General features: G+C 36.8%; 1 protein-coding gene across 1 annotated transcript in view; it reads right to left on the reverse strand.

Annotated features, from left to right (window-relative positions):
* Window positions 1-24,554, reverse strand: part of ephb6 (eph receptor B6) — a 100,621-nt gene that overhangs the window by 34,837 nt on the left and 41,230 nt on the right. The window contains exons 3-5 of the mRNA XM_038284425.1: window positions 16,248-16,520; window positions 10,577-10,746; window positions 10,179-10,474 (exon numbers count right to left, since the gene is read on the reverse strand). Coding sequence (XP_038140353.1) covers window positions 10,179-10,474; window positions 10,577-10,746; window positions 16,248-16,520 — 739 coding nt within the window. The remainder of the gene's footprint in view (window positions 1-10,178; window positions 10,475-10,576; window positions 10,747-16,247; window positions 16,521-24,554) is intronic.

The raw sequence follows: 24,554 nt of genomic DNA on the forward strand, positions 1-24,554 counted from the left end.
CTCAGAGGTGGGTAAACTACCAAAAAAACTTACAGGTATAGTGGAGGATGTTCTTTTTCTGGGTGGATCATCTAAATAAGTGGTCCTCTTAATTGTCAATAATTCTGTTTATATGTTTGCGTAAGGCCGTCCTACGTACTTGTCCACATTTTCACGTACAGATGGTGAGTCTGACATAGTGGAAAAACTGCAAATCTTCTTTTGCAAAGTAAGCTTGTATGAACAATCAGCAACGTTTAAACAGAGCGTGCACCAGGAGAGATGGGCTTGTGCATGCTCTCTCAAGCATTTAATAGACATTTCCTCTCGGGAGCGGGTACAGGGTTGTGCATGTGAATTTTGTGGAGAGGGCGGATCTTTTCAAAAATTTGCGCAAATCCTCCACTATACCTTTAAGTAAAAGTGTCCCTACTTCATCATATTTTTACTAAAGTAAAAGTAAAAACATTTTTTAAAGATATTACACAAGTAAGAGTAAAAAAGTATTTGGTAAACAGGCTACTCAAGTACTGAGTAAATGATCAACTTACTACTCATGATCATAGCAACCGATTTAATTCCAACCTCTGATTAATCTTGAGTGTCAATGAATAAGATTAACAAGGCAGCCGACAAAACCGTTTAAAACATTAGAACTACACAAAAAAAATAATAATTAAAAACAAAACATTGACAAGAAAGAGTAACAATTTTTCTTGCCTTAATTAACTACAACATTTTGCAGTGTTTATTTACATAAACAAATACTGCTTGAGCATGTTCTCAATCTTTATATACACTTTCCAAAATGTATAACTTTCCAGACTGATTACTAAAATTTCTTGAATGTTTGTGGGAAATACTACAAATCATCATTTAAACCATTTGGATTTTGAGTAAGCATCACAGGCTCTCTTCAGATGCTCCAGTATGTTCAATAAAATCCCCAACATGAGATTAATTAGGGTTGGCTGTTTGTGTTCAACTACAGTCATCACGTTGGCCTGGAAACATCCTGCAGCGAGGTCAAGCCAGAGGTCAACATTCATCATTTATGTCATCATTGATTTTTCTCATTATGTTATCTAAAGCAAGAACCTTTTTGATATATCAGAGCTGAAAAGAATGAACAAAGCTAATAAGCATGGGGAGTACTGATAATCATGCACAAAAACAAGAAACTTGAAAATATATGGTTCAAACAGAGAGCTGCAGCATAACTTTTAATATCATAATTAATAACTCTTAGAGCTTGCAAATGAAACCTTGCTTTTTTTTAAGCAATTCAGACCTCATTTTTCTTAGCTGAGGTGAGTTTACATGACTCAGCAATAAAACAAAGAACAAAATCCAAGCAAAGATCACTTTAGAACACAGAGAGTACACAGGCCTGACTCACTACCCATTCTAAATTACAGCAATTAAAACAAGAACCATAATACTGATAGTCAGGTACAGTGGTTGTGTTAGTCGATAGTTGATCTAGGGCTGCTTTGCAGTTTCAGGACTTGGACAACTTGTCTTATGCTGAAAAAACAAAGGCACTTTCAATTTGCACTGGACCACAAAACACACCGGCGTCCACCTTTATTTCTTATAGAAATACTTGAAACTGCTCGAGTGGGTCTGAACTACAACTGATGAGGTCAAAAGTCCTTTAAAGCTGTATCAAAAATTCATTACTGTCAATTATACTTTACTTTTTCACAAAGGGTAAGGCTTATACAGAGAGGGTTTTTCCTCTTAGAAGTAAATCATAACTCACATATTAATGTTTGTATTTATCTTTATGTGTGATGTTACAGTGTAATTGTAACTCATATGTGCAACAAAGAAAGCCAAAAAATAAAACTGTAAAGGTGCAAAATTCTCACAGACACAAGATACACAATGGAGATTTTCTGATGACCAGTATCTCTAAGTTGAACAAGGACACTGACATGCAGAATAATTCACAGCCATGTCACACTCACATACAGCATAGCACCAAATGAAGTCAAGGCTTATTTTACACTAATCTCTGTCCCAAATCCTCTTCTGTAGCTAAGAGGGAATCAAATGAAGGGCGTCTATCTGATGATGTGACGCCAGGAGGAAGCAGATTTTGGGGGGATAATAAAAAAATGAAGGAACTGTTTGTGTTTTGCTGAACAGGTGCAATCATGTCACGCGTTCAGTCATGTTCCTGTGTGCGCTCTCTGCTCCTTGCTCTTCTATATGAGATGAAAATGTCAAAAGGCCAACTCATCCTTATTCTGTTTGGCAGGAAAAAGATTAAAAACCAGCAGGCAGCTGTTGAAGCAATCATCCTCTGTCGTTCTTCCAAAAACTACCAGCAAATTTCTGACATCTGAATGCCACACTGATCAGTCACAATTTGGGTGCTCTTTTAAATGTAATAAATAGTCCTATGAATAAATCAAAAATAATGCTTGATTTTTTTTTATTTATAATCATCCTACTGCATAAAAAAATGCTAGTTGTTTGTGCAAATCTCCAATATCTCAGTCAGAGTCTCAATTTATCATCAGTCCAACTGTTGTTTTTGTGACTGTGACTCCAGAAGAATCAAGAAGCATGTGATAGATTAATAGAGGCTGACACAGTTCCCAAAGGAGTTGCAATCTGGACATGTGAAAATGATGTCTCATGCTTACTGGATTAGTTTTTTCACAACTTGAGCCCTAAATTCTGCCATCTTGGAAAATTGCCACAGCATAGGAGATGAAAGAAATCTATTCCTGGGAAAATCTGGTAGAGGCGTGTCGGCAACGCCATCACACAAAGTCTGCACAAATTGTTCACACAGAAATAATGTGTTTTGGTGTCATTAAATTTGAACTGGTAATAGTTAGCTAATTGTTTAATAATCAAGAAGAGTTAAAGAACATCATTCAAACCTTCTGGTAATAAATCAACAAATAATGATTGAAAATGATTTTTTTTAAATTATTCTAAATTGGCTATAGCTATAAACGAAAAGGAAATTAATATATTTTCATGTTATAAAAATTTTTACTTTATCATATTCAGAGATGGGAAGTAACGAAGCACAAATACTTTGTTACTGTACTTAAGTAGATTTTTCTGATATTTTTACTTTACTTTACTACTTATTTTTATGGCGACTTTTTACTTCTACTCCTTACATTTTTACACAAATATCTGTACTTTCTGCTCCTTATATTTTAAAAAATTGGCTCGTTACTTTAGTTTTGAATCATTTCAATGGAGTTACCGTTATTATTTTTCACGTCATCAATACCAAATTCAATCTAATTGGATGGGAATCTACGTTGCATTTGACACACCACTACAAGATGAATCGACAGATTCGGCGGTATTCGTTCGCGGCAAATCATTGCAGCTTGGTGGCGGTGGCGTTAGCATAGTAGTATGGACGACGAGATGATTGAAAATGAACACAACGTAGATCTAGTCCTATTGGCAGACATCCATTTAAAATGTAGGCAACGGCATGAAAAAAGTGGTTTCTACTTTTATTTTTATACTTTAAGTAAATTTACAATCCTGTACTTTGTTACTTTTACTTGAGTAAAGAAGTGTAATCAGTACTTCCACTTTTACCAGAGTATTTTTTACCACAAGTATCTGTACTTTTACTCAAGTACGGAAAGTGAGTACTTTTGCCATCTCTGATCATATTGTTTTTTTTTATTAAAGGAAAAACAGTGCAGTTTGACAGGGTTATCAGACTAAGTCAATATATATTGAGAAATCATTTTGCATACAGATTTGCTGCAGTATTTTGGGTTAAAATATAAGATTGCCTTAATTATGAGTGAAAAGCTGGCAGAGCGCTTTTGCTTAAAAAAAACCCCAAAGAAAATGAAATTTTTTACTGAAATGCAAACTGTAGAGAACAAACAGATGTAGAGAAAAATGTCTCAAAATTAGTGAGTTAGTCAGGTGGAGGGTTTTAGTATTTTTATGTTGGTTTTTTCTTTTGGGCTGTTTAGTTTTATGTTGCAAAGATAATTTAAAACAGACCATAAACTGTATATTTTTGTGAAATTACCAAATTAAAGTAATTTACCCATCAACAACACAAACACAGATTAGGATATCATTACTGGTGGATACAAACTAAGATGTATAAACCATATAAAAATCAGTTTATATAGTGCACTTCATTAATTATCGAACATCTTATTCTTATTTTATTATCTTATATTATCTTCTTCTAATATCAGAATTGTGCAAACAGTTACTTTTGACTTAGTGGCTTTAGAAAAAAAAAAAGAAAACTTCTACACGCAGTTGAACAGAACTGTACTTTAACATTTTTCAGAGATATTGGGTAACGCTACTTTAAAGTAAAATGTTTGTTGACTCTACACAACTATTTACTGAAAGAAGAACTAGGAGGTTTAACCCAAAATTAACATCAAAGTTGAATGAGAATTTTCTGTTTTTTACAAAAGCTTTATTGTTGTAATGTTAATTTTTATCTGATGAGCCATAAACTTCTTCTGCTTGAATTTCTTATTCTGTCATAAAAAAATGTTTTAACAAAATGTTTATTTTCTTCTCTCAAATACCAAAATGGAAAATAATCATTTATTTTTATGTCTAAATAAATCTTTTTGTTTTGTATATTAATTCAACTCGAACAATCAAACGGCCATATTTTTTAAATAACTACTTTTAGCTTCAAGTTGAATAGAAATACCCTGAAATACTTGTATTACACTACGGTAGGGAACAGTTTTTGGCCACTCTATCCATCCTTGTGTAGGAGTAATGTTTGCTGTGGCATATTCAAACTGCAGTGGGGTTATCACACACCAGCGTTCTGACCACAGTGAATGAATTAGCAAGACCTCCGATTGCACCAGCAGTTTATATACAGCTTTTTTTTCTTTGTATTCACAAAGGAAAAGCTTTTTAAAAGAAAGATGTTATGCACTGTATATTATATATTATTATTATATAATTATATTTATGTACAGCATTTGCTTTTATTTTAGCTGTATAATTAACAGGCCTAGAAACATCCAGGAAGTGAAAGACTACTTGGGTGGTCCCATTTATTTAACTTTGTGAAACACAGCATTAGGGCTGAAACAATGAATTTGATTAATTGTAATTAATTGATTATTTACATAATCGTCTACTAATTTAAAAATTTATTAACCTCTAAGTGGAGTATAGAGACTGTAAAATGCCTTTAACCGACAGAGAGACCCATTTAGAGCAGTAATTATACCAAAATTGTAAAAAAAAAAATATATAAACACTTTGCATTTCAGATAAAAAGAATAAGAAAGAAAGTTTGAGTTTCAAAAGTATTTTTTTAAAAACCTTTGGCTATCAGTTAATTATCAATCGATAAATCGAAAAAAATAATGGACTGATTAATCATTTTGAAAAATAATCGTTAGTTGGAGCCCTTAACAGCAACCTTTAGTAGTAAAATAGAAAAAATAAATATATATCTAAAAAATTAGAACGTATAAAATAAAGGTTTACATTTTTCAATTTGCAGTAAAAGAATTTCAGCAACTTTCCCTCACGATGTTTTTTCTCTCAATGATTTAAAATATTTTTACTTTTTAAATCTGGATCTGAGGAACAACATTTCCAGGTAAAGAAACTTTGGCGCTCCTCTGTGCAGGAACAAAGTTTTGGTCCAGTTAATAATCCCTCTATTTCTGGTAAACCAGCTGTCGCATTGCTCAGCATTGCCATGGAGCTGTGAGGACAACGATGTACTGATCCCAACCTGCATTATTAGTGAATGAAGGGAGCAACAAAACTGAATAAAGCTTCAACAAAAAGCTAAAGCAGTGGGAGCAGCACTGCCTTGAGGTGCTCGCAGAGAGCAACTGGACATTTTCACTCCAGTAGCCGAGTGTTTGGGGTTAGTTTATCAGCAGATAACAGTAGGATGCAGCAAACACAACAGCAGGTCGAGCATATTTTCAAAGACAAACAGCACAAACACATTTCACCGCCGACTTGGCAGGATTGCAGATTAACTTTTAGTTAAGACCTGAGCAATTCCAGCGAAACTGCAGTTTTTGACTGAGATCTTATATTTTAAGGACTAGTAGAGTAAATATCAGGACCACTGTTTAATAAACTTAAACTTATTCATTTGAAAAACTCTTTCTATTCTGGTCTTTTTATTTTTGCCTGTTCAGTTCTTTAAGTCATTAACTTGCATACTCCTATCTTTCAGTCTCTTCCTAGTTTTCCTCCACTTACTCCCCCTGCGGTTTCTGTCACTTGTTCACAGACGACTGGCCATTACATCGCCATGACCTAAATGTGTCACTTCCCTCCCACTATGGTTCTTTTCCTTTCTTATTCAACCCCTCCCCCTCGCCGCTCTCTTCATATATCCTTTCCTGTCCATCTGGCGTCTCTCAGTTTTTCTTCAACTTTTCTGCCTTAATTATACACAGTTAAAAAGTGAAAAGTGCCCCTTGACCAGTTTTACCATTGCTGAGCTTATTATAATCTCCCGGCCTCTCTGCTGTATTTGCAGATCTTGTTCCTTTGATCCGTTAATACCACTCTGACCGTAAATTATCTGTATTTCTGGATGAAAAACCTCTGCTGATTACCGACCGTATGGATAGGATAGACTCTCCACATCTCATCCCACCTCAGCCTGCCTGCCCTCAATTCCCTCTGGTTTCCTCATCAATCACAGAAGTGTATCAGAGCGACAGCAGTATTGATCGAAAACTCCGCAGATCAGTTTAAAAACAGAGAAGAAAACTGACAGGTGGAAAAGATCGGTCTAAACAGCTGATTGACTACAAGCCCAGATCTTTGGACACCTGAATTCAAATGAGCTCACCTTTTACAGAGACTGTTAGACGGCAATGTCACAACACATCAAGGCTGGATTACCCGTAAGGAGGAGAAGTACCTTGTGGGAACAGGAGGTCTTTGTCACATGTCTGCTTTGACTCTAGGAAGCATTTATCACCACAAAAAGACTTTTAAGACCATTTATTTTATTAGGAAATCGTCTGTGAAAGAGCTGCATGGAAAAGCATCAAGCTCACGGCTGTAGAAGTGTCTTGCAGAAAAGTGCACCTTAATCTTCTTCAAGCAAAACGTCTTGCAACCAAAGATGTCAATATTTATTATTGAGATGTGATGTTTCGTTGCAGAGAAAAATCTTAATTTAAATGGTTTTGGGCATTTGTACTTATGAAAAATACTTTAAAAAGCAGATTAACTGCAATTGCAGCCTGGAGAATTTAAGCAAATTTCCTGACAAGCTTTGCACATCCAGAAACTGACGTTGCAAACTTTTCTTCGCAAAAAAAAATACTAAAATCTTTCAGATCGTATGGACGGCACATGTAAAAAATACTTCTGTTTGTATTTTTTATGATCAGTGTCCTGCTCTAAGGTGTGTTTTAGCTCCAGTCTAAAGTCTGTTAAAGCTACTAAAGGCTGCTACCTGTTTCTCGAGAACCAAGACGTTTGTCCTTGCTCCTTCAGCAAATTATGTCATTTTGGTCTCTTAACCCTGTCTCAGGGGATCTCACTGCTTGTTCTTGACATAATTTCTAGGTAGACTGTTTTCTCTAGGGGAGTCCGACTAGTGTACTGTAATTGGATATAGATAGGGGTGTTTTTTAAAAGGATTTAAAAATGGGAGCGGTCTCATGTATCTGTTGAGCTTAACATTGTAGTTGTGCAATTCAACTGTGGTGTCAAACATTTAATTCTTGCTCATTTGCAGCATTTCTATTAATTATCCAAGAGGGATGGTCTTACCCTCTGTAACAACACACAATCCTGGTGTTAACCTCTTTCTAAATAGCACAACAGCACACATTGAGCTACTATTTCTGTCTGCTTTACATTTTTTAAAATAAGCAACAGAAACCAAAAAGATTTTGGAAGCAGATCAAATAAATATGGTATCTTTTAGGATATTTTTATAAATATCCATGATTTCTTCTGGTTGCGAGGGAGCGAGAGAAAGCAAAATGTTCACCAAAAAAACTGAGCCTGATGTTAATAGGTAAAGCTACCCAGGTTAATCACCAGCAAAAGATGGTAAGTCAGAGTCTACCCTTGGATCATTTTGTCTTTTTTATATATCATTAAAATGGAGTTTACAGCAATAACCTTCACAGATATAGTTTGGCATTTCCTCTGCTATCTATGTAGAAAATAAACCTCTACACATAAAGGTTTATAAAAAACATGTTTTTTTTTCATACTTTTTTCTGTCCATTTGCATCAGCCAATGCTTGAATCTGAGTCAACGGTTGCACAAAGAAAGAGACAAAATAATCAGCCACAAAATTCAGGTTTAAGTCTAGTTCAACAATGTCCAAGGCAAGAAAATTAGATCAGTATGTGACGAAAAGGGAATGAGGTTCTGTTGGCTAAGGAATGTAGAGCTTTTATTTTTCCTCACTTTTATATGGTCCAGTATTTTATAACAGTAAAATGTCTGTGCTAATAAAAAGGCCTTGTGAGCAACTTATGCTGAAAAGAATGCAGCAGTCTAGTTAAACTATTAAAAGTTGTGAATATGCTGAGATCTGATCATTTATATGTGATATATTGATATAAAATATAAAGATAAGAGTATAAAAAAAGATTTAAAAGTCATAACTGTTAAGTTACAGAAGATAAAAATAATAATGAAAACAAAACCAAAAATCTATTAGAAAATGTAATAGTTCAAAGCTTAATAAAAAATATTTTATGCACAGTGTCTTCCAATTCTTGGCACCTCTGGCCTTCATTTCACTTATAAATCACTTTAATTATTTAAAAGATTAAAAAGTAATTTCAGACTAAATTATAGAAATGTTGGTTATTTGTGCCTCTTATTATCCTTATAATTGTTACTAAAATGTTTGTAATTCATTCATTATTAATCTTTTATTCAAAATTGATTGCAAAGTTTTATTGAGGAATATTTTTCTCTGGGGTGGCTTTCACACAACTAGTACACATATTAGGAGTTTTTGTACCCTTCGAAATAAGAAAGATAAGAATCACAACTCAAAGTTGATCAGGAAATAAAAAAAGACAATCCTTCTCATTTTTACCCAGGTATGATTTGTAAATATGAGAAAACTTAAACTGTGAAGACCAGCAATAGATGAGGTGGTTTGTCCTGTCATCATACACTCATTTCCCCCAAACAGATTCTATTTTTGTAATCAAAGAGGGCTGTAGTTAAAGGTGTTTTATGCATCTTTGCCAAAGGTGAGATAATTTGTGGATTTATATGCTAATTTTAAAACAGGACTGTATTTTTGCCAGGAGCACAGAGCATCTTCTACAAGAAGGACATTTTATTCAACCTATTTTACTCCGTAAACAAAGAATCTCCAGGATTTCCTAAGGTTCTTAGGAGAATCCCTTGTTTCAGATTCGTGAGCTTTCCCAATGGGGGCTTTTCACTGATGTCACTAAAGTCACAACTTGGGTGTCGTTGTATTGCACCGTGCTTTTCACAACATTGAATACTTTTCCCCCATAGATAAGTCTCTAGATTCATTAAAGGCAGAATATTGCGGTAATCAACAAGGTTGATCCACATGTACTGCCTGTTAGCCCAGGGCATGTCTGGCCTACATGTGCATTCCGTGGTGCAGAGTGTAGCAGAGCAGAACAGACTCACATCAGATGTGCGATCTGTCTCTGCTTCCACAGCTGCAGGATGGGCTCCATCCTGACTTTGAGTACATCCAAATCAAGTGTGATGTGGATGAGAGAAGCTGAGCGCTGAGTGGGGCCACATTAATTAGCAAACTGCATGCTTTGCTTGTGTCTAATTACCTGCTGCAGCCAACTTTCTTTTTACAAAAGTGTAAACAGTTATCTGTTTTTTAAGAAAACATGAGAAAGTAAGTTGCATGTATCAACAGCCTAATCTCTAGGATATGAATCAAACCACCTTACATAAAGTGACTAACTTTGAACTAACGTTTTTAGCTTCAAATGTCCCCTCTTCAAACCCTCAATAATTCCTCCTGCCTATCCTTTCATAGATGAGTAGCTACTCCGCTATCTTAGGTGCTAAAATCTTAATCCAGCAAAATTTTCAGTGCCACAAAAATGAAGCTATCAGCTGCATAAATAAAGACCAATAGAATTTTGTTACAAATGATAACTGACATAATTGTGATCATCACAACTGAGGCCGACTAATTAACCTCACCACTGGCCTCTGAACTCACCCAAGCAGGCGGATCCGTTGATGTTTGGCTCATATCCTTTGTCACAGACACATCCTCCAACGGGCACCATCCACTCGCCTTCAGCGTTGCAGTGCATGCGAGGGGGGGTGCCGCCCTGTGTTTTACTGTGGGGGACACACATCCCAGTCACAGGCACTAAAGCAGTCGGCTCTGCACCTGATGGAGTTGCCGGATAGGACGCCAAGTTGAGGCTGGTGGCTGGACAACGACGGTAGAAAATGGACACCCCCATGAGGGAAACACAAGCTCCACTGTCCACAATTGCTAAAACAAACCTGAAACAATGGTCACATGCAAGGATGGGGAATGTCAAGACCTTTTTAGATTCTATGTAGAGAGAAAACATTAGAAATAGAAACCAGGGCATGGATGATTACCCATTACGTGTCAGAGGAGCAAAGCTTCGTGTTTTAACATTGATGCGACTGTAGCGGTTGGGCTGATACTGGTGAGGTGAACTGGGCTCTACTTTGGAGAAACTCTTATCAGCTGCAATCGTGTCGATCTTCACCCAACCTTCCCTTGTCTCTCTCTCACCGCTAGATGGCTATGGAGAAAAAGAGCACAAAACACACAAAATCACTATTTAATAAAACAAACCTACAAATCTGACTTGGCCATAGTCTTGCCAAATGCAATCCTGACTTACTTAAAAAGTAAAAAAAAACAAGTTGTTTTTGAAAGAAAGCCATCAAAGATCCCAATTTCCACTAGCCCTGCTTGGAAATCTGAATCTGTGTGGTACAGTATAATAAAGCCTCATCAATCTGCATTAAAAAAAGCTGTTCGATGGCAGAATAACTTTGCATGGAGGTTTTCCTTCTGTCAGAGTTTGCTGGAAAACTGACCGGGACAGGATTTCACTTCGTGCAAGACAACAACAATAAAAAATATAACAGAAGCTCCAGATGGATGGTTTGTATCAAAGCATGCAAACTGGATAAAGAATCTTGGATAAGAGCTGGAAGAATATTTCCACACTCCTCTTCCAATCTGACTGAGCTTGATTTACTTTTTCTGAAGATGTGAAAAGCTGTCATGATTTGTGTTTTGCTTTTTTCTGTTTTTGGCCTGTTTCCCTGCTCTTCTCTGCACTGCACGTAAGTAAGCTAGCTGTTTCCACCCAAACCCCACCACATTGTTTCTGTATCCTAATCACCCCTCATTCATCACACCTGTTATCCTGCTTATAAGGATCTGCATATTGACTTCCATAGTCCAGTATGATAGGTGGCAGTAAATGCATGTTAGGTTGGTTTGCCAACAACCGGTTGAGCTGCCAGATTATCGAAAGCCAGCGTTGTTTCCCTGCCGGTCTTTTTTGCCTCCTGGATTTCCCTTTTCTTTCATTCCCTTGTCAAATATTCTTCTGACCTTGTGTCTGCCTGCTGATGAATCACTCTAAGGAACCAAAATTCAGTTCCCCTGCTCTACTTTGGATTCTGAGAAGATTAATGGCTCTACTATTGAACACATTACCATTGCTTAGTTCTTGCTCAACCACTAATCTACCTATCTTCCTCCAGAAGTTCCTGTTACACAAAGCTGGTTGAAATATACCCACCCATCACTTAAATCTTTTAAGTGATTACTAAAGAGAGCCGAATACCAATGCATGCCACACCTTTAGGGTATCTGTAGAAAAGTACCTTGAAGCTGTTTATTCATTATTCTCTACTTTGTAAATTCTGCCTTTTTTTGTAAAGATAAATCAGAGAACACAGAGTAGAGATCTTACTAACCATCAATTTAACAGGAAAACATTAAGGTTGTTTCTTGATAAGCAAGCAATGTTTTAAGCATAACTTAAATATTTTAGGAATTATGATTGCTGACATGAGTCTGTGCAGTTCTCCATGGGGGTTCCTGTTTTAATCTTTGCTGTGACTTTCAGCAACGTGCCATTTGCAGCTACTTTATGTCTCTCCACTTCTTCCTGATCAATTTGCATATTTAAAAAGCACCTCTTTTCCCAGAGGGGTAAAATGTTCATGTACACCAATCCTTCATAACTACCCATTTATCTCAGCTAGAGTTGCACCACACGATCAGACAGAAATATATAGTGTTTCTATGGTCGGACCCTATTCACGATAGTCTTCAAATACTAAATAATCAGAACTGCCACAATTTTTATTTTTTTTTTGCATCAAGTGCTTTCAAGTTTTTTTCTCTTTTATGCGAAAAAACTCACAATGCACAATTTGTACAAGTTGAAATCTGGTAACTTTAAAGGAAGTTAACAAAGCAGCCCATCTCTGACTCCAGTCATTTGGTTTCAACATCTATCTGTCATGCAAAAGTTTGATTGGAGGTCTTTATATCGTGTTGGAGGACTGATGATAAATTTATGATGAAAACAGAGATTTTTTATGTAAAATATTGTAGCCAGTGTTTCTGGTCTAAGGAAACTAATCTCAGAACCTTTTTAGTAATCAGAGTGATTATGCAATCAGTCATTGTTGGGCCATGATGAAAAGGCTGCTGCATTAATGTTAACTGCAATGAATCACTAATGATGGCTTTAATAATTCTGTCTGAAGGTACTTAGCCTCAAGCAGTGACTAAAATAATACCTGTTTAAATTTGCTGTGGCCAGACTCTATTTAATCAGGAAGTCACTGCCTTACAGTCGTCACCGGGGATTAAGAGCTTTGCATTCAATACATAACATGGACAGGAGCTTTGTAAATTTAATGTTAGATTTAATTTTGTTACACCGACTACAGGAAGTCACCACTCAGGCTTATTTAATAATTAACAACTCTAATCCAAAACTTAAACAGGCTTGTCAGTAATTAACTGTTTTAGATAACTATCTTTGGAAAATAAGAAAAAATGAGAGCTTTGGAATTTTGTGGTGGGAATGATTGTGGTGTTAGGTCATAGAGAATAAAAAATCTAATTTGGCAATTCTGGCACATTTACGGTCCCATGCCAGCCCCTCGGGCCTGGATACAAAGCGCCTTACTTCCATTTGCGTCCCACTGTAGACATGCCAGCTCCTTGCAAACTGAATCATTTACATGCCATTTGCTTGCAGGCATGTGTGCAAAATTAGGCCTAAATCAGGCCAATTCTTCTGGGTACTGAATTTAAGTCATTAGTGATTTTATTTGGTAAACAATAACATTTTTAGATCTAACATAAATTTAAGAGGTTTTCAAAATAACACATTTTGAGATATAGTCCTTTTTCACTGTCACTACCCTGCCACACTGCTTGACAATATCAGCCTGTATTTTAATGGAATTGGAAAACAGTGACAGCTACTGTATACACCAGCATGATGTTCTACTCTGAGATGCCTGCTAAAATAGCCATGGTTATTTTCCCTTAGGCTAAGATTCAAGAGGTTTATCTATGAGGACATCATCGCTGTGTGAGCACTGAGCAACGCATGCCCTTCTACACATGCGCCGCACAAAGGTCAAGTCAGTGTGTGGTGGTGGCAAGCTGATAAATGCATCGCCTGGTCATACCATCACAGCAGTGAGGCTGAAGGCGTAGACAGGGCCATAAAAAAAATCTTCTGCTTCATTTATTTTCTCCCTGCTTTTAGATCTTTTGTGGGAAACAACAAAAAAATCAATAGAACAATAACAAAAACATGTGACCATGAGAAAACAACAGAGTAATCATACTACTAAAGATCACTACATAAAACACTGCTACTGGGGATGGTAACCCTTGTCTTCACTTCAGGTTTGTGCTACATAGTTACATACAGGTGCTGGTCATAAAATTAGAATATCATGAAAAAGTAGATTGATTTCAGTAATTCCATTTAAAAAGTGAAACTTGTATATTATATTCATACATTACATACAAACTCATATATTTCAGATGTTTATTTTGTTTAATTTTGATGATTACAATTGACAACAAATGAAAATCTCAAATTCATCATATCAGAAAATTAGAATATTACTGAAGACCAATAAAAACAAAGGATTTATAGAAATGTTGGCCAACTGAAAAGTATGAACATGAAAAGTATGAGCATGTACAGCACTCAGTATTTAGTTGGGCCTCCTTTGGCCTGTATTACTGCAGCAATGCGGCGTGGCATGGAGTCGATCAGTCTGTGGCACTGCTCAGGTGTTATGATAGCCCAGGTTGCTCTAATAGTGGCTTTTAGCTCTTCTGAATTGTTGGGTCTGGTGTATTGCATCTTCTTCTTCACAATACCCCATAGATTTTCTATGGGGTTAAGGTCAGGAGAGTTTGCTGGCCAATTAAGAACAGGGATACCATGGTCCTTCAACCAGGTACTGGTAGCTTTGGCACTGTGTGCAGGTGCCAAGTCCTGTTGGAAAATGAAATCTGCATCTCCAAAAAGTTGGTCAGCTGCAGGAAGCATGAAGTGCTCTAAAACTTCCTGGTATGTGGCTGCGTTGACCCTGGACCTCAGAAAACACAATGGACCAACACCAGCAGATGACATGGCACCCCAAACCATCACTGACTGTGGAAACTTTACACTGGACTTCAAGCAACGTGGATGAAGTGCCTCTCTTCTTTTCCTCCAGACTCTGGGACCTTGATTTCCAAAGGAAATGCAAAATTTACTTTCATCAGAGAACATGACTTTGGACCACTCACCAGCAGTCCAGTCCTGTTTCTCTTTAGCCCAGGCAAGACGCTTCTGACGCTGTCTGTGGTTCAAGAGTGGCTTGACACAAGGAATGCGACAGCAGAAACCCATGTCTTTCATACGTCTGTGTGTGGTGGTTCTTGAAGCACTCACTCCAGCTGCAGTCCACTCTTTGTGAATCTCCCCCACATTTTTGAATGGGTTTTGTTTCACAATCCTCTCCAGGGTGCGGTTATCTCTCTTGCTTGTACACTTTTTTCGACCACATCTTTTCCTTCCCTTCGCCTCTCTATTAATGTGCTTGGACACTGAGCTCTGTGAACAGCCAGCCTCTTTAGCGATGACCTTTTGTGTCTTGCCCTCCTTGTGCAAGGTGTCGATGGTCGTCTTTTGGACAACTGTCAAGTCAGCAGTCTTCCCCATGATTGTGTAGCCTATAGAACTAGACTGAAAGACCATTTAAAGGCTTTTGCAGGTGGTTTGAGTTAATTAGCTGATTAGAGTGTGGCACCAGGGGCCATCAATTTTGAACCTTTTCACAATATTCTAATTTTCTGATATGATGAATTTGAGATTTTCATTTGTTGTCATTTGTAATCATCAAAATTAAACAAAATAAACATCTGAAATATATGAGTTTGTATGTAATGTATGAATATAATATACAAGTTTCACTTTTTAAATGGAATTACTGAAATCAATCTACTTTTTCATGATATTCTAATTTTATGACCAGCACCTGTAGTTACATACCAGTATTTCTGGCCGTCAGAACGGCTGGATTATTGTGTATTCGGGGGAAAATGGTGTGGAAAATTTATAAAGGGTAACTCATCCCAAAAACAATAATAAAAACCTTTTTTTTGCTAATAAATAGGTGTTTATTAGCTGAGCTGTCTCCTTCAATCAACTCACATTTTCAGAACAGTAGAGCTACATCCCACGTTAGACTCTATGGATGCAATAACGTTGTTAAAAAAAAAATAATCATGACGTACAGTACTGCAGCAGACAGCAAAACCTAGCTGAAATTATTTTATTGCAGCTCTTTAAAGTTACTAAACAGCACACAACCAGTTGCTTTTGCACGAGTTGAATGGTACAAGGCTGTTTAATGGTAATACAATAGAAGAGACTAGAAAAAATTGGGGCCGAAATAAAGCTAATAAATCCAAAATTTCCTAAAGGAAACTAAACTGTTCTAAAAAGCGCTATCTCTGTGGTAATTGCTTGTCTTTAAGTAACAGTAGTTTAGATGATCAGGTTAACTTTTAAAGTATTTCTCTAACTGACGGGATAGGCCAGATCCTGGGTTCCTTGAGAAATTTCCTCAAGGTTTTCTGTGGTACTTGTGGAACAAAGTGGACTTTATACTCTTACACCCCAAGTGCAGGACTTTCCAAATTAACTTCCATAGAAATAGGAAATGTCATTTTAGGCTTTGACCTTACCTCTGCGACCCAGGTTCTCATCAGCTCCCTCTGTGAGTCAGCCTGCTTGTAGTAGAGGGTGAGCGTTTCACGACAGGTGGGCGATGGTGTGCGCAGGCTGGTGCAGTCGCGCACAGAGAAGCGCAACGTTACAAACATCCGTGGAGCCGATTGACGGTAGAGGAAAGGTGTTGCCAACCAGTTATCCTGCTGACGGGGATTCTGGTTGACATTGCAGACCTCAAAGGTGCGAATGAGCTTCCCCCGGTCATCCAACACACTGACCTCATCCCACTGAAAGAGACAGAGACAACATGTGGTGGTGAAAGAGTTGTATTGGCTTGATATGATCTTGTATCATGAATATTGCTGTAAGATACAAGAAATAGATGTCAGTAGTCCCTTTAATGCCATACAAACATGCAACAGAGACATCAAAACATCTCATTAGACCAACTCTAAGAAACTTTTCAAACTTCAAAAAATATTTTCACAACTTTATTGATTACACGCCGAATTACAATTAGCTGAATGACATGGCCAGGGGCTCTGTATCTATTTCAATGGCATCAGGAGATCAGGATTTAACCATGTGCTGGTTCTCATGGGAAATCCGGTCTTCCTTCAGGTGAAACAATACAGCTTTTGTCGACTAGATGGAGCCAAAATTAGCCAAAACTAAAAGTTCTTTATAATCTGGGGTCCATTTCACGAAGCAAGTTTGACAAATTCAGGTTTAAATCCGCTATTCTAAATTGACCTAACCTAAAATCGGGAACTCTGAGTGTTCGATTTCATAACAGCTGCTATCAATTAGTTCAATTAATTTTAACTAGGTCCACTCAGAGTTAAGCGTGTGCGCAACAAGTATGAAACAAGTATGTAAAGCTTTTATCAGTGGCGCACTGATTCACCCTAAAACACTGAGTCACCATGAAAACAACCAATGGGAAGTGCCAATTTCACCTCACTGGAAGTAGAGATTTTAATGCAGAAATGCAAAAAAAATTAAAATAAATAAAGGAGAATGTCTTTATAAGACAGAGAAACAGCGCTACAGCTACAAAGGAAAGGAGGATGCCGAAGGAAAAGTATGTTGCTTGAGTTAATGCGTAAATTTTATATGAAGTTGGCTATGGCAGGCCATTTTTCATTTTATTAAAAGCATTTCTCTCTTTTGTTCCATTTGTAGATCACTAAAATTAGATTCTTCCGGATAAAAATCACACTCCTAGACTTAATTGTAATAATATATTTTCCAAATTATATTTTTATAGTAGAAACTGAATGTTAGAAAGCAAAAACAAAAACAAAATTATACTGGTAACAGTTAAGTTTTATATATCTAGAAATGTTTACATATTTTAATTGGCCGTTATGAAATTTATCAGCTTGACTGAAAATGTATTGATGATATCTGAAAAAAAAAATTTTCATTGTTAAAATAATACAAATGCTGGCCTGTAATATTAGGAATATGGAGATATAAAATTAATTTATAGACATCCAGAATGTTTATTATAGATGTGGACAATATCTTTTTTTTAAATGGTCATTTAGACAAAGATTTTATTTTTTTTTTTCAGATATCAGGAATACATATTCAGCAAAACTAGTAAATATTAAAACAGCTTCCCACAGAGTATTTACCATGAAGATATTACTGGATTATTTCTTGAATGGTAGTAGATCAATGTATCTATTTAGGTGAAATCTACTAGCAGTAGTTGAGGATGAAGTCTAAAAATGTTGTTCTAATATATTGAACAACATTTTTGTCTTCTTTTACACAGTAAAATGGCGGTTATAGAATGGCTTTAGATTGTGCCAGTACAGTAGACTCATTAGGCTGTTATTGACTGAATCCTAATCCTAACCTTAAAGTAATTCCTTTTCCCCCATGGAATTAATGAATCTATTTATGTGTAATTTGAAAATAATTTCAGTAGTTTTTCATGTACTGTAAATATGAATACAATAAAAATAAAATGATCGGCATCTCGCTCACATTAAACAAACCAAAACCAAGTAATCTCACATCCTGTTAACTGAGTTGTGGAATCTTCTCCCTATAAATATTTTATTCTCTGGGAAAAAGTGCTGATCTTTCTTTAATAAGATCCTTGTCAGGCGGACATCCAATGTTTGTTTTTAGAACTTAATTTGTGTAATAGATCTAGTGAATGATATATATTTATGTTAAAGGCACACTATGCAACATTTTTCAGTTAATTAATGTGTTCCATAACGTTATGGATGATTAAATGATTCATTTCAGGTTGAACAAAGGTATTCTCGGCCGCCCTGGTGGTCTGTGGGGGAAATACCGCACTTGCAATTGCAGGAGCACCGACCCGCACCTACAGGCTCAGAAGTCTCGTGAGAGTCAGTCTTGCTTTAAGGCGAGAACTGTTACACGCCCCCAGTTAAAAGCATTCTCGTTCCTAGCACAGTGGTGATCTTTGTGCAGTTATGCTACGTTCACATCGGACGCAGCAAAATCGCGTCTGCTGCTTCATTTTTGCTGCTTGTACCAGTTAGTTCTGACGCGCGGCTGAAGCAGCTTTGCTGCTCTGGCTGCACGATGCAAAAGTGTGTCTGACGCACTTTGGGCGGAGATTCACTATCCTTTCTCTGCCTTGCAGCTATATTTGCTGTGATCAGTGGGAATAAAGTAGTTTTAATATGTGTTTAAGTGAGAAAATACACCTGAAAACGTAATCAGTGCCGTCAGTTCATTCAGATTATTATCCTGCCTTCAATATTTTTTCTGTCGGAGCCGCTCAGACCCCCACATACCAGCGGTGCGCCGACAGTAGGGATCCCTTCATCAGCAGCCTCTGGCCTGGTCGCCTCCTCGCGGTTCACTGCAGCAGCTGGTAGGTGTTTTTCATCTAAATAATCCAAACTGCATATTCTGCCGGCAGATTTCTGCATTTTAAGTTAATTTAGGCGTCAATAAACTGTTTAAGAGGAGTGATCATCAGCGCTGTGTCTCTCTCCCTGCGTCAGATGCTTAAACGCGCCCGATGCGCTGCTTCAGCTGCTCAGACGTGCTGCGCCTGCTGCTCAAAACGCGCCGCGGGACCTTTTGCTGCGCCTTGACGTTACGTTGCATGTAAACTCGCTGCTTCTGTCGCGCCAGCTGCGGTGTGAACGCAGCATTAGTCATTTGTTGCGTTCGCCTGTCTGCTAAGCTCAAAACAACCGCGCCTGGCTTGACGGAGAAACCAGGAGAACAGCTGTGCATATTTACGACAGTGCACTTTTACTTTCGCCCTCTGGGGGGAGCCTCGCTGGAAAATCAACACCGGTTGCATAGTGTACCTTTAATGCACAAAAATCGGACTAAATCAGGGAATAAAACAACATGATCGGCGGTATGGAAAGCAGCGACAGAGGACACTCTGAGTTTACTGAAGAAAACCTGCTACCAACCAAGTTAGCTCTCAAGAAAATGTTACTACGATGACTGAAACAGAGGTTAAATGAACTCTCTTTGTGAACCGAAAAAGTCAGTTTCCCTGATTTTTAGATTTAGACAACTTACAGTTTTCAGTAAACCTGCTTTGTGAAACGGACCACTGCTTTTCAATGAACAAGAAATCAAAGCCAGTTTTAGTGTCACAGAGACTGTTCAAGCATCATGGTATTAAAATGAAAATATTTCATAAAAAATAAAGATATGGCCTAAAATAAAATATCTTTTTGAATAAATAAATTACAACTAAGTCTTAAGAGTGCCTGTATTTTTTTCATTATTAAACCTGGCTTAAACAATCCAATGCCATTTTAGCAGTGCTTTACCAACAAGGGCCCCCTAGCAACAGCAGGAGGCATCAGAAAAGAGGAAGATAAATCAGATCTATGAAAGCAATGCTGAACAGTGGAGAAACTCTGATAAAAAAGAAAAACAACGTATATATTCGATAGTGAAATTAGCTGCAACATTATATGTTTTCTTATTAGCTCCATCTTACCAAAGACTCTTTAAAAGACATTTAAAAGGATGCATTAAGTCCCAAAATAACATTAGATTTAATCATTTTTATTTAAAACCAATTAAATAATTTTATTCAAAATAATAAAAGGTTTTAATCCAACGTGACAATAAAAGAAAACAGAAAATGAGTATTTATGCACATGCTGCACTGTGACTGCACAGCTAGTGAGTTGGAGCCTGGTGCATCTTTACTCACTGGAACAGGTAGAGATGGATTAACCCAGGCTGCATTTACTGATCAAACCAAAATATCTGAGTGGGTTAAATTTCAGTTACAACAAATGATCAATGATCAATCATAGAGGATTTTAGGCTAATTTGGGGGGTTGCTAAAGCACCTTTATATTGAGTGAAAGCACCCCAAACATTTGAGGGTTTCTTTAATACTGTATGCTATTTTTTAAATAAAAACTAAACAAACATAAACAAAAACTATATAAAAGTGTAAAAAATGTTGGGTTTAATACACAATAATTTAAAGCCAAGTGATTATTACTGATACAAAATTTAGATCCATAAATATTTTCCTCTAATGAAATTTTACAGGTTTCGGCTGTATTTTTATCTTCAAAGAAGGGAGACAGAGAAATTGCCTTCTTTATTCCCTCGTTAAAGCAGCTCCTCCTATCCAATGCAGCAGAGTTTCTCATTCAGATACATTGTCCATCTAGTACTAAGCACGCTGGGGAACATGCCTATTGATTGACAGCCCCCTGCAGAGCAATAGGCATAAGTTGTTGATCGCTGTAGGATCAGCCTCTGATTTTTAGTTGACTACTGGGACATTAACCAAACTTGAGGGATGGTTCACTTACAAAAGTTTCCTTCTGGCCCTAAAATGGCTACCCTCTGCCATAATATTTTACAGTGAACAGGTGTCAGGCACTAGTATGGAAGCCCGTTTCCGCCACTCTGTAAAAAAAAAAAAAAAAAAACTATCTCAATATAATGAGATAGTAACTCAATATAATGAGATAGTATCTCATTATAATGAGATAGTAACTCAATATAATGAGATAGTATCTCATTATATTGAGTTACTATCTCATTATATTGAGTTACTATCTCATTATAATGAGATACTATCTCATTATATTGAGTTACTATCTCATTTTAATGAGATAGTATCTCATTATATTGAGATAGTTTTTTTTTTTTTTTTTTTTACAGAGTGGCGGAAACGGGCTTCCATACACTAGGACACAGAGTACAGAGGGGGAACCAAAAGAAATGGGTTTGTGAGAAATCAGATATAGTAGCTAATCCTACTAAATAACGACATATCTAAAATAGAAATATGTAAAATATATTATTAGCGTTAAGCAATTCAAAATATTTGTTCAAGAAAAACCTCTCTCCAGCTTCGGTCCTCCATGAGCCCAGTAAGTAATAAAGTAGTGTAAAAAGCTATGCTACAGGTAACAAAGACATGAGTTGATGGATCAGAAATAGCTTGATAATGGGAACATTGGAAATAATGACCTTGTAATTAAAAATGTCAAAAGTAACTATAAATGGATATTAATGCAACTTCTTTTTAATAGCACTTTTTGATAAAAGCCTATAGTTAGAGTGGCTCAGATTATCCTGAGCTATAGGCTTAGACTGCTGGAGGACATAGGGACCCCTTTTTCATCATTCTATCTCTATTCTCCAACTCTGCAGAATCTGTTAGTTCAATCTCTAACAATATGCTCTCTCTGCTTTTTCTCATAGTAGCTTTGCCTCGTCTGTTCCTGTTTGGCTGTGACACCATCCTGGGGAAAAATATCAGCTTTGCTGCTGCCATCAACACCTTTGTTTATAGATGTCCGAGATTGGCCTGTTTTTCAGTCAATCAGACATGGGAGCAGGCTCAGAGCTCATCTGCCTGGCTGTATGTTTCCAGGATGACCTTTTCCAGTTGCCTTTTGTATGTCTGCTTCTGTCTCCTTGAACCCCAGTTGGCATCAGCAGATGGCCGTTCACACTGACCCAGGTTCTGCTGGAGGTTTCTTCCTGAGAAAAGGGAGTTTTTCCTCTCCACTGTTGCCAAAAGCATGCCTAGTGTGAAGGATTGCCTTTGAGTCAATGAGTAAAGATGACGTGTGTTGTTAATTGGTGCTATATAGATAAACTGAACTGAATTTAATTGAATTTTTGTGATTTCAGTTTGATTGAGCCTTTTTGAATCTAGATAGACATCACAGCATTGGTAATTTTCTTCACTCATCCACCAAATTTACACTAACTATTTAGCATCAAAGCAGGGGTTTTATTTGATGTTATTTCTTTAAATCATTTTGGTATGGATATCTATCTGTGAATAGTTTAGATTACTCTTTCCCAGTGGTACATAACAAATCTAGACTGGATGTATTAAAGATTTATTTATAACAGACACTACAAATGTAGGCCATGTCTGTATCCTCCCGCAGAAGCCTTCTATGTTTCTAATTAATCATGATTATAAAAAGCAGTAATTAAACCACTTGGGTCTTTCATTAAGCTTCTGGAACATGGTTTAAGTGTTAGAGATAAAAACTAATGACCAAGAGATAACCTAATTAATTTCTTTATGTTTCTCCTTAAGGTAAATCCATGAGATAAATTTAGCCTTTAATGCTGGGGTTCTGCAGTTTTCTCTCTATACTTCTGACTCAGGCAGGTGATTAAAAAGTGCTTGTTCTGCAAAAAGTGCCTGAGAGAGATGGATTCCTACCACTAATAGTTAAGATTAGCACGGCTTTGAGATATCACTACAAATAACAGTTTCTGATACAGATCATATTGATAATTCAGAAATGGAGCCTGCTCGCATATGAAAGATAAAGTCAGACAAAAGAAGCTGACAATTAATGAGGTCAAATTTGAGTTGAAGGAAACAAGGGGAAAAAAATGCCTCCATAAATGCATGTGTTGCAGGTGCTGAACTGTGCAGTTCCTGTGCAGTGCAGAGGGAGCGGATCTAAACAGGGAAACAGAACTTAACACAGAATCATGGCACCACTGCAGTTCTACTTGAATTGGATCCAACATTGATGTCTTCTGATGACTTTTTCAACAGTTACAGTAGGCATGGTTTTCTAGAGCTACAAGCTACAAATCTTTATAGTTTTTTTGTTTGTTTTGCTTTCTACATTGCGACACTGATTGAAAAAACGACAAAAGACAAACTAAATCTAAAATCCACGTGACCTATTTTGTTCTCTGACTTTTTGTTTTTTTTCTGTTTCTCACCCTTTATTCAGGTTTTTAAGACTCACAATTGTCCCTGGCTTTTAGCTGAACTGAGTTCTAACTGTTTTTAAAAATTTGAGCTTTTATGCTTATCTTGATTAAAACAGTTCTATGCATTGTGTTGTAAAAAAAAAAAATATCAATTGGATTTTCTGCAGGTGTTATACCAAACAGACCCAAAACAGACTTTTTTGGGGTGTTAATTATCAATTGTTATACTGATTACAGATTGCTGAGTTGTCCTCTGTGTCTTTGTTGGCCTGTGATAGATTGCAGACCTTTCCACAGCATGCCTCATTCCCTGAGAAAGATTTTTTTGTAAATGGATTGGTGTCCACACTTATGCAACTAAGTTGTTTTAACCTTTTTATTTTCAACATCTTTCCCTCTAACAGGTCTGTTTGGTTTCCTGTTAGAGAACAGACCTCTGCTGCCTCCTCTATTTCTTCTCCTCCGGGTCGATCGATGAGAACTTAAAAGCTTCATTACAATGATGTCATATGGTGGTTTGTGAACTTCTTCTGTGCAACCTCAAGGTTGACGTTTTGGCTGCCCATGATTTTTTTATGGTTCTCTGACATTGGTCCCTAAGGAAACAGTAATTAGACCAACAGTATGATTCATGCTGTGTTAGTTACAGGTCTTTGATCAAGGTAAATGCTCAGCTCTTCTGAAATAATACAGCTAAGAAAAACAAAAAGAACTTGATCATTAAGAGACACTTTAAGTAGCATTTGTAGTTTTGTGGTTCATTTAAATTTTCTTGCTATTGTTTTAATATGTTAAATACAGTCACATCTTCTACTACAATGCAAGGCTAAAACAAATAAGAGAACTCCTCTGAATTGGATTTAGTCTGGAGCAAAATTAAATCTGGATATTACTGCAACCAATCAGGGCTCTTGAAATGGTTTCCAACATTTACTGGCCAAGACAGGAATGATAAAGAACAGGCTGGAAGCTCATGTCCCATCAGCATTCTGGTTATTCAAAAAAGCTAAGATTTCACAACTTTGGAAAATACACTTTTAAGGAAAGCTGCAATTTACTGAACAAACCAGCTTGAATAATATTTAAACAGGCTGTTTTTTCTTTTTTTTAATGAG

The sequence above is a fragment of the Cyprinodon tularosa genome, unplaced genomic scaffold (genome assembly GCF_016077235.1).
Source record: "Cyprinodon tularosa strain WSP-4 unplaced genomic scaffold, ASM1607723v1 ctg2, whole genome shotgun sequence".
NCBI classification, from domain to species: domain Eukaryota; kingdom Metazoa; phylum Chordata; class Actinopteri; order Cyprinodontiformes; family Cyprinodontidae; genus Cyprinodon; species Cyprinodon tularosa.